The 20373-nt window shown below is 39.2% G+C and overlaps 1 protein-coding gene across 2 annotated transcripts; it reads left to right on the top strand.

Annotated features, from left to right (window-relative positions):
* The first annotated feature begins 6 nt into the window (after nucleotides 1-6).
* On the top strand, nucleotides 7-19534 carry poldip2 (polymerase (DNA-directed), delta interacting protein 2). 2 transcript variants are annotated; one of them, XM_066696370.1, is made up of 11 exons: nucleotides 7-402; nucleotides 4674-4755; nucleotides 5021-5118; nucleotides 5776-5875; nucleotides 6213-6288; nucleotides 7486-7593; nucleotides 7816-7952; nucleotides 8186-8212; nucleotides 8468-8593; nucleotides 8779-8858; nucleotides 13823-14003. In XM_066696370.1, exons 1-11 carry the CDS (start codon nucleotides 227-229, stop codon nucleotides 13950-13952), a joined length of 1140 nt encoding a protein of 379 aa, XP_066552467.1. In that variant the 5' UTR covers nucleotides 7-226; the 3' UTR covers nucleotides 13953-14003. The 2 variants fall into 2 exon arrangements, with proteins under 2 accessions (XP_066552467.1, XP_066552468.1); XM_066696371.1 differs by lacking the exon at nucleotides 13823-14003 and adding an exon at nucleotides 18911-19534 and having other exon boundaries at nucleotides 11-402.
* Nucleotides 19535-20373: the final 839 nt, after the last annotated feature.

Genomic DNA, 20373 nt, shown 5'->3' on the forward strand with positions numbered 1-20373 from the left:
CGCAATGCATCATGGTTCAAGTCGTATAGCTCTTTTAGAAACAGTTAAATAAATTAAACAGACGTTTAAAATGTCGTATTGCTACACTGGCTGTGCTATAATTGCATTTGATTCGCAATAACATTATTCCTGTAGGAATTCAGATTATTTCCCTCCTACGGTCTATTTTGCGATGTGCAGCTCAGTGAACCGCGAGTAACGTGCGGTTTAATCCTCAATATTAAAGATGGCCGCTTGTGTGATTAGACGGGGCTTACTGTCTACAGTAAGTAAATATAACAAAAGCCACATGCTTAGACATTTGAGTTTTGAGAGCATCAACAGGCACGAAGGGCACAGACTGCGGCCGCCCTGCTCGTCCTGTGCCGGGCTCGGTGTGCAGCAGACTCGCTCCCTGTCTCGGTAAGTTGTCTCGCAGTGCAATGTGCGTGTGCGTGCTGTTTATTACACTGGCTCAGACAGTGCACTTTTCAAATGCAACAAATATGTACATTTGTATGTATATATGACGCCGATGCAGTGTTATTGCTGAAATCCGTTTTGCAAAACAACCCAAGAACTGTCAACACAATGCAAAATGTGTCTCATGTGGTAGTCGAGGCGCTTCTACAAGGTCAGTTATTCTCGTTTATTTTCTCGCTTTTAGTTTTGCATGAGCAGGGCTAGTGTTTAGGAACATAATCCGGAAAGAGGAAGCTCATATACATATCTGGTTATTTGATCATTGATTTGTCCTGCCTGTGTAGTGTATTGCATTGCAACTTATCATGTTTTTTGCAATTTTACTGACAATTAAATCATTTAATTGAGGCACAGTTATTGCAGTAGGTATATATTAGTAGACTAATACAAAATTAAATTGCATACAGTACACTCAGTTGATTTATTTGATTATTTTGACAAACCCAGTATATGGGTTTTGGGTAAGAATTCCAAAATAACATAATTATATTAATAATTCAATTGCATGATCTGAGAAACCAAGTTAAAAACTTGCAAATTAAAAGTCAGCACCTTCTCAAGTTATCCAGCTTTCCCAATTAATACAGGAAACAAACATTTGCCTGCCATAGTATTTCTGTCTGGCCCCAGAATCCTGGACCGCTTTGGCAGGACAGATTTGTACATTGCCCCAGAACTGGAATAAATGTGCACACACTGAACATTTAATTAATAGTGTTGCATTGTTTACTTTGTACAGAGCATCCTAAGTGTTAACAGTATATTCCATTTACTGTCTATACATTAACAAATTATATACCAAACTAATCTTAACAGATATTATTCCCCATCAATTAAGTTAGTCTAATGCAGGTGGTGGCTAACCCTGGTCTACAGGCTTTTGTTCTATCCAGATCGTTAACTGCTTAAATTAAACCAATTGTGGGTCTTGATTAGGCAAAATACCCCTGTGTTCAAGGTATCCATTAATTGGTGATTTAGATAGACCTGGAAATCCTGCAGGATTGCGGCTCCCCAGGACCAGGGTTAGCCACTCCTGGTGAAGTGGTTCTAGACCTCGCTCTTGGGGGCACACTGGCACAGGTCTGCTAGTTGTTGTTCCTATGGAAGTTTCAATTACTTAACTGAAATCTTAATTGAACTTGTAATTTGCTTAATTTTAATTTTAAATGGCTGAGCTTCCAAACTGTTGGCATATTCAGGTGTCTTATATTCTACTTGATATCTCCAAATTGTTTAATAATGTAAAAGCTCTGGTTGGGCAAGGGATGAGTTCAATTAATGCTGCATAAAATCAGCAGGACAGCGTGCCACCAGGAACAGGGCTGAGAACCACTGGCCTAGATGCGGTATGAACTGCTGGTTAGTATAGGTTACTTGATTGAGATTAGGAAGCTTCGATGCATTAATTTCCATCAGAATGAATTGGCATACTGTATTTCTTTTTCAGTATGATTATGTCTCAATTGACTTTTCATAACTATTGACAGTAGTTGAAATTTGACAGATACACTTGGATTGTTCTTCTGTCAATCTAAAAACTCTGCTCTCCTTTTGAATATAAAATTACGTATTTGCAGCAACATCTACACCAGAATCTGTCTAATTAATGTGTAATATCAAATTCCAAAGGTGGCCCCATTTACAGTGTATGACAGGGCAGACCTACCCAGGTCCTGGAGAGTCAAAGTTTCTAATGAGGTTTGATTTATCCAAACCCTGAATAATCAAATGTTTGCTTAATAAGCCAATATTTCTATCTGTTCAAGGTATTCAGTGATTGATGATTTAGAGGCACTCCAAGACCAGGTCTAGTTGCCACTAATGTATGCCTATGTCTTTTTAAAGAGTCTCACATTTCTCATAAATGAAGCTGCATTTCCATGGCTAGTTATGTTCCGCTAGTATTTGGAATGCTGAATATTCCAAATATATATTCCACCATGAAAACGGCACATATTCACACATTCTGAGTTATGTAAACAACATATTTAAAACATAAGACTGAACCCACAAAAACACATGTGAAAAGAGAGCCGGCGTGACCTAAAACACAGCGATGTTGGCAGAAAAATTTTAATCCTAAATTCCATATCTGAAAAAACACAAGAACATAAAAGTCTATTTTTAATTATTAGGCTAAGAACAACAGTTCTCATAGACTGACAGGTGAACTTCAAACAGACATTCAGACCTTCAAACCTATTAAGCCTTGAGGTGCATTTAAAACCAGAAACCCTTCAGCCCTCGAAGCCCAACCTATTAAAAAATCTGTTACTTGTGCTGTAATACTGAATATTGTTTTAAAAACCTGACTCCAGCCTGGAACAGTCTCCCCTTCTGATAAAGCATTTTATTTCCTGCCAAGGCATTTAAGGACAGTATAAACTTGTGCAAGAAGTAGGTGAGAGGTCATATACTTGGTTTAAGTTAGGGGACACAGGTTATGCCAGCAGCCTCTAGTGTCACAAAAGTGACATGAGAATTAAGCAACAGGAGTCAAAATGTGTCGACAGTATAATTGAAACGCAGTGTTTTAGGCTATATGACTCACTAGATTGAAAAAGTGGCAGGTCATTTAACAAGTTGAGTCCACTAAGAATTAACCAAGCTTATTATGGGAGTATGTTATACAATATAATTACTGCCTGTGTCTGTAGAGAATTAATGAGTGACCTGTCAAACGTTGTTTAGCTTGGACAAAAGAGATCAACGGCTTATTAAACAACCTGAGGGCAGACTGAACTGTGTTTGCCTTCTGCTTTGGCAACCAACACACACAACAGACTATTTCTAAAACTAAAGACTTGGAAATGAAAACTATTAAAAAAACAACAACTGTTAAATTGAGGGCTCAGTTATTCTATTAAGAATTTGGTTGGAAAGAAAACCTTGAAGGGTCAGGATCCCCCAGGACAAGGATGAGAGAAGCCAGTTTGAACAGCTGAGAAATTGAGCTCTGACTTTTATTTTAGTAGCCTAAATTGTATAATATCAACACTTTGAAGTAGGCTATATTGTTACAAGGATAGGGAGTAACAAATACGATTTGTAAGGAGGTTTTATGATTTGCCAGTTGACAAGATAGGCCCTAGAATTCCAGGTGATTGACTGGCATCTCATGGTGTTTGAAACTCAAAGACGGGGTCCAAGTGGAATTCTTGACTTATTTCGCTGGAGAAATGATTTCAGAAATGTCCGTTAATACTATTTCATAAGTCACAGATTTGTTGAAACGTGTTACACACAGCATTCTGGATGTACCACGTCTTTCAGTCGCACGCTTAAGCTTTTTACGTAAAGGAAATAGATTGGCGAGTCCAGTTTGGAATTATGTTTAGAAATGAAAGGCTGATACCTGCTTTGCCAGGATCACTGGATTTTGTAGGTATTTTCCCTTGAGTACAGTATATGTGACTGCCTTAAAACCAGCAGAGAAAAAGCTTTTGGTTTTAGACAGTTTTGTAACAGAGTGGTGTAGTGTGAATACATGTACCTTTTTAATGTTCCACTTAAGTCTGCTTTGCAGTAATAAATGCAGTTATCCACTTTGCTATTTTTTATGTGTCAATATTTTCCCGGACTATGCAGAGATACTAGTTAACATAGTTTACTGTGGTGTTTTTTATGTCTAGGCTTTGTAAAGGAACCATAAATTGGGGACTTCGTTACCGCTGATTCGTGATTCCAACATCATTGAAATACCATTCACTTAACCAAAAGTGTCTCTTAGGATCTACCTCCATGAACTTGAATAAAGAAAAAGTGAAAAAATGACAGTACACAAACTAACTGCCTGTTTTTTTAATATTTAAAATTGATAATGGTTGTGTATTCATTGCCATTATTCTAAATACTAATCTTAACACATTTAGAAGACACAACTGTCTGGCAAACTACACAAACACTTCTTGCACGTGATGACATTACTGCAAAGTGCAAATATTAGTATAGATTATGATCAATTGGCAAAATCATATGAAAGCTGATGAGCTAAACGGGGGATAAGTCATTCCTGGTCACCTGCCATAATAAATTGTATCCATTCGATGCTTATGTCATCAGACAGGAACAGAATTAGAAGGAGAAACGACAATTTTAACACAATGATGTGTGCTTTTACCTATAGATCTGTAGTAAATAATTAGTGTGTGTCTGTGTGCGTGTGATTTATTCAATTTGTCTTTGTCTTCTCATTTATTTCCTGGCAGAAACCGACCAGAGGGGAAAGTGCTTGAGACAGTAGGAGTGTTTGAGGCTCCAAAACAACACGGCAAATATGAAACGGGCCAGGTAAGCGCATCTCCATTAAATCTGTAAGGAGAGGTATTTATTAATTAGCTTATATCTACACCAGTGGGAGTAATATAATCTCTATAATATAATAATGGAAGTTTATTTTCCAAAATGTACCTATTTCTATAGTCAGTTGACAAATTGATGTTAACCGGCTTGTTTACTCATGTTCTGTTTCCTGTATTAAAGTGATGTTATATAAGAATACATAATTTCCAGTAGCCTTTTACTCTTATACTGTTTTTCTTCCTTTTCTTGGCAGTTATTTCTACACAGTGTCTTTGGCTACAGAGGGATAGTACTTTTCCCGTGGCACGCCAGACTATACGATCGTGATGTGACCCCTCCTACCACAGAGAGGTAATCACGATTTCTTGGGTAAACTGACATGCAACTGAAATGTGGACTTCATTCTGTTTCCTATACCCAGTGTTCTCCTCAATTAGACCTGTTTCTCGCGAATGTAATTGCATTGGAATAAAAGGCTACACCAGAAACTCTGTACTTGGCAATTGTAGTATAAATTGTACACATTATAGTAAAATAGAAATGTGGTTATAATGTGAGGTAATAAAACTAGATCTTAATAGCTGTATTTTATTTGCTGTTGGAAGATATTGGAATCATGAGGCATGAACCTAAACTCCATAAGGATGTCTCCTCCAAATTAAAGGGGAAATCATTACCAAGTCACGTTTTACCATTAAAGAACAAAACAAAACCACAAATCTGTTATACCTGGGGGATACAGATCCATCAAGGACTTAAAAGTGGCCACCTATATCATGTTTTGTACTGCAGACATAAGTTGAATACTAATGTAGTCAGCAGAAAACCGCACTGTCGATGCGATGACCGTCACAGCATCCCACAGCTGCTCACATACTGCAAAACCTGAGGGATTTAAATACCCAATGTAATTTAAAAGGATCTTTTATTTTGTACTTTTTCCATGATCCCAGCTGACCTCTGTCCTCTGAATAATTGATAAATCTTTGTTTTTGTTTTTTATTTAAGCAAACCAGAAACACCCGGGACTCATGGTTCAAAAGAAGTCAAGGGCAAAACACACACCTACTACCAGGTTCTCATAGACACCAGAGACTGCCCCCATATCGTAAGTAGAAATAATAATATGTATATGTATGTATTCATGGTAATGCTGTATAATAAATTAGTTGGTGATTAATGTCTAATAATGGAAATAATATGAATAAATGTGGAGAATGTCATGAATACAGCCTTCTTATAGTCCAGCGCTCGAGTAACGCTAACCTCTCACTCCTGAACCAACCGTCAACTAGACCAGATCGAAACTCTGACCAGTCTCCCAATTGCAATTTACAAATATATCCTCTGCAGTTAAAACTAATTTGAAGTGTAAAGGGTGCGACTCTTAGTTTTGAAGGCTGGCTTTTACAGAGCTCCTCGTGTGCTTGTTTTTGTGTCTCCAGTCTCAGAGGTCGCAGACTGAAGCCGTGACGTTTCTAGCCAACCACGATGACAGCAGAGCTCTGTATGCTATTCCAGGTACAATGTCCGCTTTAGAATGGCATTCGTATTATTCACCATATATACACCGATCAGACATAACATTATGACCACCTGCCTAATATTGTGTAGGTCCCCCTTTTGCCGCCAAAACAGCCCTGACCCGTCGAGGCATGGACTCCACTAGACCTCTGAAGGTGTGCTGTGGTATCTGGCGCCAAGACGTTAGCAGCAGATCCTTTAAGTCCTGTAAGTTGCGAGGTGGGGCCTCCATGGATCGGACTTGTTTGTCCAGCACATCCCACAGATGCTCGATTTGGATTGAGATCTGGGGAATTTGGAGGCCAAGTCAACACCTTGAACTCGTGATTCATCAGACCAGGCCACCTTCTTCCATTGCTCCGTGGTCCAGTTCTGATGCTCACGTGCCCATTGTAGGCGCTTTCGGCAGTGTACAGTGGGCAGCATGGGCACCCTGACTGGTCTGCGGCTACGCAGCCCCATACGCGACAAACTGCGATGCACTGTGTGTTCTGACACCTTTCTATCAGAACCAGCATTCACTTTTTCAGCAATTTGAGCTACAGTAGCTCGTCTGTTGGATCGGACCACACGGGCCAGCCTTCACTCCTCACGTGCATCAATGAGCCTTGGCCGTCCATGACCCTGTCGCCAGTTCACTGCTTTTCCTTCCTTGGACCACTTTTGATAGGTACTGACCACTGCAGACCGGGAACAGCCCACAAGAGCTGCAGTTTTGTAGATGCTCTGACCCAGTCGTCTAGCCATCACAATGTGGCCCTTGTCAAAGTCGCTCAGATCCTTACGCTGCCCATTTTTCCTGCTTCTAACACATCAACTTTGAGGACAAAATGTTCACTTGCTACCTAATATATCCCACCCACTGACAGGTGCCATGATAACGAGATTATCAGTGTTATTCACTTCACCTGTCGGTGGTCATGATGTTATGGCTGATCGGTGTACATATTTATTTTTGTTTGTTCAGTTATTTAAAAATGCATATTCTATGCATGTAAAAGAGGCAGGTACAGGATAAGAGTTAGGTCTCTTCCAAATTACTTTTAAGAGAACACTATTTGATCTGGAATTTTCAGTTTTTAGATATTTTCTGGAAATGCAAATAATCTTTTGAATACCCTTAATTTGCATTGCACACCTCCTTCCCCATTTGCTAATCCTGTCTCATTTCCCTCTCTCTCGGTTCTCCTTCAGGTTTGGACTATGTGAGTCATGAAGACATTCTACCTTACAACTCCACAGATCAGATTCCCATTCAGCATGAGCTGTTTGAGCGTTTTCTCATGTTCAATCCTTCCAAAGGTAACTGAGTGTAATTCACAGGCAGCACAAGTACCACTTATGTAGTCTTGCTTACTTTCGGGGTGTATTTCTGTTGTCCCTGCGCACCTTGAAATCCCTAATTGGTGGTGTAGATTTGTGTCAGATTCTCGATTACATCGTGGAGACCTGACAAATCACACCCTGCTTGTGTGGTAATGAGTGACTTGGTTCATGCAAACTCTCCCTTCTGTGGCCGCCCAGCCCCGCCCTTCATCGCGAGAGACACGCTGCGAGCCTGGCAGGAGAAGAATCACCCCTGGCTGGAGCTGTCGGACGTGCACCGCGAGACCACCGAGAGCATCCGCGTCACCGTCATCCCCTTCTACATGGGCATGAGGGTATGGCCGCGCTAGTCACCACTTTTTCCAGATGCATCTTTATCTATTGTTCAGTCACTTTTGTATCAATACGTTTATTTTATTGTCAGTGGCGACTTTTCTACAAGCTAATTATAAAATCATAAAATAAAAGCTGTTTAGTGTGTATAATTTGTGATTGGAGGGCAGGCCTAAGTTTTCGGTCCAGGCCTTTTGTTCATAAAGGTATCTAATTATGTGTTTTTTCTTCATAGGAAGCACAGAATTCTCATGTGTATTGGGTGAGTAGCATTTCTTAACCCTGACCTTTAGTTAAAGAAGGCTGTTTTGTGCAGTTATTTACATTGCTATATTAGTTTTGTTTGTAGTGTTGTGTTAACAGCATTACTGCGTTACAGTTTAGATTACATGGCATGGTGTTAAACCGGTCTGAAACAACCCCGTAACTCCACTCTGTAGATCAGAAGGGCTTCCTGAATTGTCTGTCTGGACCTTAGTCTCATCTACGCTGTCCTGTGCACGTCTCTGTCCTGTAGTGGCGCTACTGTATCCGATTGGAAAACCTGGGAAATGAAGTGGTGCAGCTGAGGGAGAGACACTGGCGGATATTCAGCCTCTCTGGGACCCTGGAGACCGTCAGGGGCCGAGGGGTGGTGGGACGGGTGAGTAGAGCGCAAACTGAGTGGTGAATTCACCGCGCTATCCTAGAGGCTTGCTGTAATAAGGCTCTGCTTTGTGCTCTGAGGTGGTCACAGTGCTGCCTTTTTGCAACTTTTAATGGTTTTATTTGTTGTGCTTTGTCTCTGAATATGAAGTACATTGAGCACACTGTTTCTTTCTCTCTTAGGAACCGGTGTTATCCAAGGAGCAGCCAGCCTTTCAGTACAGCAGTCATGTCTCTTTGCAGGCCCCTAGTGGCCACATGTGGTAAGAATCCCTCTCTCCTGCAATCAGAGTGAAGAGGCCTCTCTGTGTTAATTGTGGTGCTTTCATTGCATGTTGCATTTCAGTGGTTTTAAATCCTGCACTCAAAACAATTTGACTACGTTTCTTAATTCACATTGATATCTTTGTGTTTTGAATACTTTGCTCCCTTTACACATTTCATTTGTTTGACTTCCTTTTGGGTACAATAAGGCCACCCAGTGCAGCAATAAACAAAATGCATCTTATTCAAGATTATTAATACTTTGTCATAGAATACTTTTATTTTGTAGAAACAGGAGGACATTAGATGAAGCTTTGGATTGTTTTTGGATTGGCTGCTTTATTTACAGGTTTTGGGTAAAATGGTTGTAGAATGTAGTCACCTGTACTAATAACAATCTGTTATCCATCTTCTATTCTGTATTGGCACTTTGCACATTTTTGGATTGATATAAAAATTTTTTTTTTGATGATTCCTTAAAAATGAATCGATTTTAAAATGGTTAAATATCTGTAAATCCAAAGAAGGGCAGTCCTTCCTTCAACTACAAAGAAATATATACTTTTCATTTTTCATAGCAACATTTTAAGCATTCATTACTTTTTAGTCTTTCCTATGTGTCTTTTCTTTGAGGAATTGTCATTGTTTTTTTTTTGACCAGATAGCGGTAATGTAGGCCGAATTGTTGTGGTTTTCAGTTTAACTTTCAGTTCACAACCAGACAGATTTGTTATATATTTTGAAAATTTCAGTCTTAAATCTAATGCACACTATGTGTTTACAATACTGACACTTTTAGCTACCGTGTCTATGTAAGTATCTAAACAATGTCTGTCTTTCTCCTCATATTCTATCTCAATGTCTATGTTGAAATGAACAGAGAGCACGTTGTTCTGAATTATACTCAGTAATGTGTGAAATAACACTATCAGTTATTGTTACAAGTGTAGCATTGGACATTTGGGGGGAGGGTTGCTGATCAGTGTTTTAAGAGACCCTTAGAAAAGTTGTGAACTCTAGTTTAGCATTTGAAATGGGTGACTATGCAGCAACATAATTCTCTAGTAAAAGGTTGCATTAATATTGTAATAACATTTGAATGTATTTAAGACTGACATGTTTAACTGAATGAAATAACCTGTTCAAAACGTGTCGTATGAATTTGAGATTTCCTATAGTTTTAGTTATCTAGATATATTTTTGTCTTCAGTTTAAAACTCAAAAATGTCATCTGAAAACTACTGCTGTACAAAAGTAGTGAGAATACTCAGTGAAATATACCGAGATGTGAATTGATGTAGCAGCTCTGTAGATCAAGTTCGGGCTACAGTGTAGTAATGATCGTGCCGTTTGAGACTTGGGAATCAGGAACTGATCACATCAGGTCACTGTAATATGTGCAGGTGGTCATAAAGAAGTTAATAAAACGGTTAAAATAACAAAAAACTAGTGCAGCATAATAAACAATTGTATAACCTCTTGACATAAGTAACTTTTGCACATTGTTAGAAACATAAGCTGTACTGTGTACCAAACATTTTCCTTCCATTTTCTGTTTAGGTCCACAGTGGGATGCCTTGTGCTTCCCCATGGCCGTAGTTATTCTAGAAGGGACTCGCACTGCGAGGAGAATCAAAGTCGGCAGCATTATTAAAGATTTCATAGCGGTCGACCGCAACACATTTCACACTTTGAAGGTCTGTACAGACTGTTTCCTCGAGACGGTGCAGTCTTACTGTACAGTTCGCAACAACAGTGTGATGTTGCGTTTTGCCATTAGTTTCTATAAGCCAGTTTGAAACTGTTGATTCCTCCTAGTACTCCTGCTCATTTTGCATTTTGATACTGACATCTTAAAATCATGCACAGCAAAGCAAGCATAGGCTTGTAAAGAAGCCAAGAGACATTGGATGAACAATTTTACCACTAGATGGACATCATATATTTAGGGGCTACTTATAAAGGAAACATTACAATGGCTAGGAATTGGGTCTTGAAACAAAAAATTGCAGGATGTTAGGTTCTTTAATGGAAAACAGTCTTTTGCTTTATGGTGTAGTGGGCTTATTGCTCATTTAAAGGGGGTGCTGGGAGGTGTACTGGTGGCAGCAGTTTGAATCTGAGGTCTGATCTTTTGTTTTTGCCTAGAAGTTCCCTTTTGTAGTGAATGAGACTAATTACAAACTGTGTGACTGAAATTATGTCTTGGTGCCAGATACCACAGCACACCTTCAGAGGTCTAGTGGAGTCCATGCCTCGACGGGTCAGGGCTGTTTTGGCGGCAAAAGGGGGACCTACATGATATTAGGCAGGTGGTCATAATGTTATGGCTGATCGGTATATTTATGAAATTATAACATAAGTGATAACTTACAGGGGCATTCGGCAAGACGGCTGTGAAACACCCTATGAACTCACTGAGAAACACAGAGCTGTTTGACACCAGTGTCTTGAGAGAGAACATGTGAAACTCAGCAGCTGCAATAAAGTGCCCAGCTAGGACATAGCTGGCCGGATGGACAAGCTGTGGAAAGGTTTCTTGCTGTTGTTGCCAAAAGCCAGTTGGTGAACTCAGTGGTCTGGTTGACACGGGACATGTTTGGAGTAATGATAACACTATGTAACACAATTTTTGTTCCTGGGTAGTAAGTGTTATTTCCTAATTGCTTATGCCTCAAAAGTATAGAAAATGGCTATTATTACAAACTTTGCTTTTGTGACCAGGACAGTGATATTTAGAAATGTAACTATTTTCAATGAGAGAACCAGGCAAATTTGTGTCTTTTCATTCGCATAAAGTCAGAAAAAAACAACATGAATCCACATTAACATGTATTTATAATAAAGTAATACACAAATGAGTACAAAAGATTTAGAAGTGAGTAGTTTTTCGAGATTTACGATTATGCTGTAAATGCACAAATGTCGAAAGACACATTCGCCTGTTTTCTCGTTGGAAATAGTTACATTTCAAAATATCACTGTCCTGGTCACAAAAGCAAAGTTTGTGGGGAATAATAGCCATTTTCTATACTTTTGAGGCATAAGCAATTAGGAAATAACACTTACTACCCAGGAACAAAAAAAAAAAAAAAAATGGTGTAATGTGGTCTGCTTGGTATAAAATGGCACGGAGCTGTGAATGAACCCTGGAATGGTGTGTCCTAATATGAATATTATCCTTAATCCTTAGCAGCTCAGATTTATTCCAGTGTAGTTAAAGGAGGTGAACCTTTGGAATTCAATTTATTGAGTCTAGTTCTGTAAGCAAGGAATAGGGTGCAGCTGTCCATCCAGGACTTCAGCAGTCAGAAGACTGGGGACATAACCACCTTATTTCACCTTATTACAGTTTTAAGTAATTGGAGGAGTTGTCTTTAAAGTGTCTCCCCCGCTCTCGAGTCGTACAGTGAGATTGTGCTGCGTACGGTCTCCAGTGTGCTTCCAATTTCAGAAGACAGTTTTTTATAGGACAGCTTTTGTCATGTCGTATACATAATTTCCCTTGTAACCCTTAAATCCCAACATAAATAGATTCTGCATGGTAACTATGAATGGGGACAAGATGGGGCATTGCTTTGCAGTTCCCCATAAAGAAGCATGAAGTGCACCGGATAGCAATTTAACACTTGCTTTTTTATCTTCCTTCAAGGCTCCCTGAGACACAGCAGAACCCAATCGTGTGATTAAAACGTTTCACCTCCAATATAAATGTGGCAGTGCAAAGAAAGACTTGACAGTTGGATTCACCCCAGTAAATCCTGAAAGACACATTCATTGATACGTCGTTTTAAATCTAAGAGTATTGTATAAGATTACTTATACAAGATCACTTATACAAGTTTCGCTTCTTGGTCCTCATGCCCAAACTGCACAATATGCCATCTCTAATACAATAAGAGATGATTCTTCACATGACCTGTTAACTAATTATAAATCCCATATCTGTACAATGGAAGAAAATGCTTATTTTAGTTCAATATAACAACCTACTTTCTCCCCATATGAAAATTGTTTGGCCCACAATCCGCTGTAACTGACCTACAGAAGCCGATCTGTGTTTTCATGCACGTTAAGCCTAATTAAACTATTTAATAAAATCAAATGTATATTCTGTGAAACTTGCACAACTAGCATGTTAACTAGCAATGCACAACTAGCTAAGTTGGTAACTGAATACTTTTGTAATACTGATAATTGTATGTGTTTAGACAAGGTAAATGGTTTAGGAAAGATTTGAAATGCTACTCTGTGATTGGCTTGTTTTTCAAGTGATTTATAATCGCAGTACCATGTTCAGGAGGAGCACCTTGTACATGACGTCACCACTGCATACTTAATGATTTAATTTAAACTCAATGTAACACAAAATGCCTTTTCTCACTCGTCAGGATCCCCAAACAGTTTAATGTGGTTGTTTGAGGGCAATTTATACATGTAAATGTGCACCTGTCATTTGGGAAAGTATCAAAATTTGCTTTTCCTGAAAGAATCATGGGTATCGACAATAAAGAATCGACAGACGTTTAGATTCGTATCTTTGTTCACATTTTCTTCATTTCCAGTAATGAGAATAATAGGCGAGGATCTATTTTCTTGAAAAGGGTTTGTGTAATTTGAACAGCTGTGTCTGAAGCTAGGGGTCACAAGGTCTCATCCTATGACACTTTCGCTTTTTAGTTTACTTTTATTGTAAATAGTTCAGATTACCCCCCAGAAAAATGGTTAGATCATATTCAGTAGTTTAGAGATCCTGAAAAGTAATCAAAAGCATTTAATATCATATAGACAGGCTTATGAACCCATAAAGCTGAGCACTAGTACACGTGTTTGGTGAGGGTTGGGAACACAGCTGTAAGATCCGGGTTCTCGGCAGCCAGGGTAGGAATGTGATGTGCATGGATGCAATTGCCAGCAGACTGCGGGCCTCTGATGGTGCCTGTTGTGTCTCTCGCTCCCACAGGGGTTCGTATCGCTTCGAGAGGGCCAACGGCACCTTCTTCGATGTCCGCATCCCGCCCTTTTCTCTCGAAAGCAAGAAAGACGATTCACCCAACGGCTTCCTCCCAGGGCCATTCGCATCCTTAGTCTGAGCCCGGCCAGCTTGTCGTAACAGTCCCACCAGAAGGCACTGCCCTGGCATGTGTGCTGTGGCTGGTGGGGTGGCGGGGGGTGGGGGGGCAGGGGTCTGTAAGGCACCTTAGTGACACCTTGAGTAACCTTATTGAGTTGGTACCTTAATTTGCACTATAATCTCCCCCACATTCACACTGACTAGATTGGAGAAAGCTGCTAATTCATGAAGCTGTAGAGCTCAAAGCTTTTCTGAGACAAAGTTGGTAAAAGATTTCCTATCAAGTGAAGGCATTGCATATGTTGATGCACAGCTGTAATTGACAGTTTATCAGCTCATAAAATGGTTGCCAGAGGCACCTGTAAATTACCTTAATTTGAAATGTTCTGGTCTTATCAGTAAACTAAAGCTTTTACCAACTTTGGAAAAGTTTGGATAATAGTGGTAGTTTCCAATATGTGATTGCCACCAATAAAAAAAAATATATATAACAAGTATTTACATCAGAAGAACAATCACACTTATGTGAAAACAAATGTGAATTCATTTTGTATTTAAATATTATTAAGTTAGTTGTTATGATATGCTTTTCAAAAGCTGTCAATTCGCAATAAGAGGTTTCTCTTATGCAGGAGAACATCAATTAAAGTAGCACTTAAACACATCTGATGAAGAATATTCTGTGGAACAGGTCAGGCCACTAACGAGCAAAAACATTTCATGACAACATAATTATCAAGTATTAATCCTTATATTAAGAGTTCCAGAACACAGTATAACAAACAAATGCTACATAATATTAGTATGGATTAGGGGTGGAGTACTTGAGTACTCAATACAGTTCAATTTACTCAAGCACTAATTTACTGTGCAGATACTTTACAATTTTATCATGAATACAGTTAACACTTGAGTATAGGTTTCTAATTATTCAGTCATACAACCTAAATATGTTTACAACCTTAACGTGCATACCGGTTTTAATGTAAATTAATGTGGGCAGGTTTTAATGCTTTAGTGATGGCATCACAAACCATATGTAGGCCATCAAGTAGGTTTCTTCAGTAAAACTGAAGTATATTACAATGCAGAGGCATCTTGCAAAACGAGGACAAATCGTGAAATATTTTGAGAAAACGGACGAAACTGCGGTGAGTGAGTTCTGCGATGTAAGATTGGTCTAATTCTTAGTTTATCGCTTCACCATTTAATATTTGAAGCATACTTACATTATTGTGTGAATGTTAAACCATGTTAAATGATTTGTACCAGAACATTCCAAGACACCTGTTTCCAAACAATTTGGACAGGATCTTTTTTTTTTTTTTAAGAAATCAAAATAGATTTTAAATAGATTCAAATGAATTTAATTGTGCAGTTCCTCATAGCTTTTACAAGGAAACGTTGATGTGTTTGTGCTAACCTTTTCACAAGGATATTCAAGATGCGTTTAAACAGGAAGGCAACATCTTTTTCACAGTGCCTATATTGAAGTTTGCTGCATTAGTTACATTTAGAATACGTTGACAATTCCTAATACGCTACATTAACAATTACACTCTCTCCTTACTATTTATTTCCCCCAGGGGCATTAAAGCATTGTCATCACCCTAACATATCAGTAATATTTCTGTGTGTTGTGCAGTGTTCAGTTTGAGTACTCTTACACTAAATTACTCAAAATCCCCATCCCTAGTATGAATGCAGAATATTTTTAGTAGATAATTGTGTGTTCATGAAATACTGTTCAGTTGGTTTTTAATTTTACCTGCTCACAAGCGCCTGATTTGTCAGATGTCTACTTTGTCTTGTATGAATTGATCTATAAATTGACATTTTAAAAAATGTTTGTAAAAAGGTCAAGCAGATGTTTGAATTGTAAATATACCTTGCCTCTTAAATTATAATGGATGTTTTAATCACAAGGGATGTTTTTTCATGGAATGATATTAAATATATTTGATATTATTAAAGCAAAGCATGTTTTTATTAAGGAACTGTAGTCTGTCAACTGATTATTGTTATAATTGTATAATTACATAATTACCACAAATTAAGATTCTTCTCTGCTGCCACATTTTGGTCAGGAAAGACCATGCGGCCTCTCTGTGTGCAGCAACTCTTGGTCAAATAGAGCTGTCAGCTGGGAGAGCTTTCCAGTGACTTTGTAAGAGGTCTACATTGAATTAACTCTGTACTGTATTGGATTGGACTGGAGAGGATCAATAATTAATTAACCGTTAGAATGAACAGCCTAAAGTTAGTTCCCTTTGATACCGTATGCAAGTGCACATTCCTGTCAGATGTGCACCACAGGTTTGGTTTCAGCATGAACGGTGAACATATTGTAGTTACTTCGCTATTTACAGCATGTTTTTCAAAGGGGGCAGGATGAGACGTTCTCCATGGCAGTTGTTTGTGAATTTAAAAGCCTGATTCATGTAACCAAGACGCTTAATTATAGTTTTAAAGGTGCAGAACAGGGATTCTGGGTACACTCTACATAAACTTCAGCCATAGTTCTAAGCCATGTTCTAACAAATGTTACTTCAAAAAGTGAAACATGTCCATCTTCCACATAATTTGTGTAACACCATCTTTACATGGCCCCGACACCATGTAATGTTATAGCTTTGTGAATGGGATCGATGTGCTGCAAACGCAACAATACTGCAAAATGTTGAAACCTAACCAAAATTCTGTGCTGTAGAGAGAGCAGAGGTGTAGGACCCCAGCTTACTGGCCCTGGTACAGCCCTCGGTGGCTGTGTGACTGTTGTCTCTGGAGCAATATAAACTGCATCTGAGCTAAACCAACAGTGTTACGTTGTGCCAGGGCCCAAAGCCACGCTGCAGATTCCGGTTATGCCTGGCCCTGAAGAGGGTCATGTGGTGACTGGGCCGCCCCAATTTGCCGCTGATTGGTTATTTTCCGCCTTCCGCAGGGGGACATACTCCTTTCAGCGGGTGAGCGGCAACCTCTTCGACGTGGCTGTCTCATCCTTCTCTCTCGACAGCAAGAAGCATTACGAGGGACCCTGTTCATTCCTTTTCTAAAGTGCGTGGCAGCAGATCTAGGCTAGGCCACCGTGCTGCTTTTTCGTTGCTGTCCTTTCCATGTTTCACCTGCCTAAACCACTGTGTTGTGTGAATGCATTGCTGGTTTATTCCTGCTGGGTTTTCCGCCTGCCGTTTTCTCCCCCCGGCTCCAGCCTGAGACAGAGTTGGCATTTGAAGTCGCTGGTCATTCAGTAACACAAGGGCAGTTATAACCGTAAGGGAGCGAGACTGGTATTGTTGCTTACAGAGCAAGTGCTATGGGTCTAAAAACACAGCTGTAGGCCCCACGTATTGGTCACCTGGGACTGGTTCATTCATCTAATGATATATGTGATGTCCGTTTAGCAATATAAAACATTCAGAGGAAAGGAGGTTGAATTTCTCATGTATTACGGAAATGTAATTCTGTTTCCCCTCTTTTTCAGATGTAAATAAGACCAATTGTATGGACACCTTAGACTGGGGGGTAATTCTGTAACCAATAAAATCTGAAAGTGAGCAAATCAGTCAAACCAACTGCACTTCATTTGTGTTCCTTGGTAAAGTGTCAATGAGATACTTTAAAAAAATATTAATGTTATGGCTATTATTAGTATTAGGAGGTTGATATTTGTGTTGTTACATACAAACATTCAAAAGGTTTGCTTGGTCTATATCCAGAGGTAAGTTGAGGTCACTTCTATGTGGTTGCTGATGATACCCATATGTTACAAAGTACAAAATGCCATCCTCCAGCACCTGCCAAACAAAATCAGTTCAGTGGTCTATCTTGGTTATTCTGTGTTCTCCCTCACATTTCCATGTGCATTACACCACAATATAAGTGTAGAAATAGTAAAGGACTGGGTTTGGAACAGGAGTGTTTTTAGTGCTCATGAAATGTCTGATCAGTTCATCTGAAATGATTTAATTGTGTGCATTTCAGCCTTTTCCAAGCTATGTAATATAATCCCGATGACATTATGCGTACCATTATGACAGTGTCTGAACACGTGAGTAAATTTGCAGAGTAACACTAGCAAAACATGCCTACAGAATACTTACCTTGCTTTTAATGTTGGAGATTGTGGAGGAGGGTCTGGTTACGCTGATTTATGCAAGGTGTCGTTTGAATTAAGCTGATCTGCCCAAAGTATCCTGTAAAAGTGCTCGGTATTTGCTCAGCAGGGAAGCTCCTCCTCTTGCAGCAGGTGGACAAGCAGGGACCATCTGTGTGTGCATAACTTTCTGTGTAAACTCGTACTGATGTACTGTAATAGCCTTGTTTCATTCAATTTTCCTTAATGTTAATTTCCCACAATCCATTACTTCCTTGTCCGTGGTTCTCTCCACCTCCTGGAATTCTGCATGTCGTGTCCAGTCACCCCTGCGTCAGTAACCCGTTTGCAGTATTAATAAGCAAGCGAGACTTGTAATTTTGAGAAAACGTGCAGCAGCTGGTCTTATACAGTGTTAGCCTGTGTATTCCCATGTATTGACCACCGTGACTAGTTCATTCCTTCATAAGGTTAATTGTAATTAAATATTGCCGTTTTAATGCAAACGTGTAATGCATTCTCTGATGTTAATTGAGTGTGTGTTAATTGCTAACGTGAGTAAACGTCACATGCATAAAGGGAGAAACAAAGCCCCTATGTATTGATGTGTTTTCATTAATCTTTCTTCTGTATTGTTAATTGAGGAATTAAATAAATTGTCTCGTACAGTTATAACAATTATTATGGTTACTGCTTTAAAACACAAAGAGCTGGTTTCACAGACTCCAGATAGGATTATCAATGTTATTTTAGGTAGAGTAGTCCAAGACTAGTGCTAATTAAACTGTGACAAGACTAACCCCCCTCCTCAAGATGTTTTTAAGACTGGTCAGAGAGGCTGTGTATTCTCAAGGTGTATAATCCCTCTCCTCTCCCTGCAGGGGGACCTTCCGCATCGAGAGGACTGACGGCTCTCACTTCGACGTCCGCATCCCCCCCTTCTCCCTGGAAAGCAACAAAGATGACAAGGCGCCCCCTGCTGGATACAGCTGGTAGAGGGTACCTGGCCAAGATCGAAGCAGTGAAGACCGAAATGCCAAACATTTTTACCCCTTGTACTCTGTTTTTCTTCGGTTTCAGCACAAACAAATGAGGTCATGTCTGACGCTTTGGTGGTTAGTGTCGTCATCAGAGCTCAATCTGTGTTTTTTTTTTTTTTTTTTTCAGTCACAGGGTTTTTGTCCTGCAACCGTCAAAGCCTGTAGATTATGTTTGTGAAATAAAATCGAGCATTAGTACAATAGAAAATAAATATTTAGCCATTTGGGAAACAGTGGTTTAATGTGCTATGTTATCCACATTAGCCTGAATACAAATGCATATGAACTCTCTCATTTGGGCTAATGTTCAAAACAACATTACAGGAACTCTTGTTTTCCAGTTACAGGAGAGGATGCAAAGAGCAGTGTAGATGTAAAATGCATAGGAACCTCTGCATTTCATATTTTTTTTAGAATTGTCTTGTTTAAAACTCTCCTTAAAAAAAAAAAAGAAAAAAAGAAAAAGATGGAAGATGAGTATCTGTGAAAGATCATTTTTATGAGGGATATCCTCTCTGAGTCCCCCTCGTTTCCCAGGGCTGGTGTGAGCCCTTTGCGATGTTACTATAGTATTGTTTCACAGACTGACATGGAGGTCTGTGAACAGAGGTGTGCAGTTCAGGCAGAAGTGCCAGCATACCTCTCTAAATGCATCCAGAAGGCTGCAAATCATAGAATGGTTATGTGGCATGGGAAGGGAAAATGTTCTGATTAACTGATGTAAAGTCAGGTTATTTTATGAAAGTTCTAATTATTTAAAGAACAAACCGAAATAAAGATTATATCATCCCTTGTTGCAAAATGTCCCAAAGTCTGTTTTATTAATTTCTTTTTTATCGCAGGTGGTGAAGTAATGACTCATTAGTCACGTTACAGGAAACAATTGGGGCAAACTTGGCCAGTGCCACTTTTACAATGTGGACTTTGCTTGGTGCTGACCAAGTTTGCCCCAATATTTTTTGATAACTTTACTAAAGAGATTGATGTCTCTATGCTGACAAAGTGTGCTCAAAAGCTTTCTTGTTACTTGACCTATTGGTTTGAATTCTTCTATTTAGGTGGCTCCTTGTATGTTGGCATTGTTTTCTTGTACCTGTTTTTAGTATTAGTAAGATGTACACAATATTACAAGGGGTTAACGTATAAAAACATATTCAGCCACACATTACAGAGAACAGCATAAAGGCGTATATTGTAGCATTAGATGACAAATATATTTGCTCAAATAAGGGAATTGAGCAAAAAAACGAATTGATTTTTTTTCTAAATCATAGACTTGAGAGGTAACGGACGCATAGACGGCA

The sequence above is a fragment of the Amia ocellicauda genome, chromosome 22, assembly GCF_036373705.1.
Source record: "Amia ocellicauda isolate fAmiCal2 chromosome 22, fAmiCal2.hap1, whole genome shotgun sequence".
Lineage (NCBI taxonomy): Eukaryota > Metazoa > Chordata > Actinopteri > Amiiformes > Amiidae > Amia > Amia ocellicauda.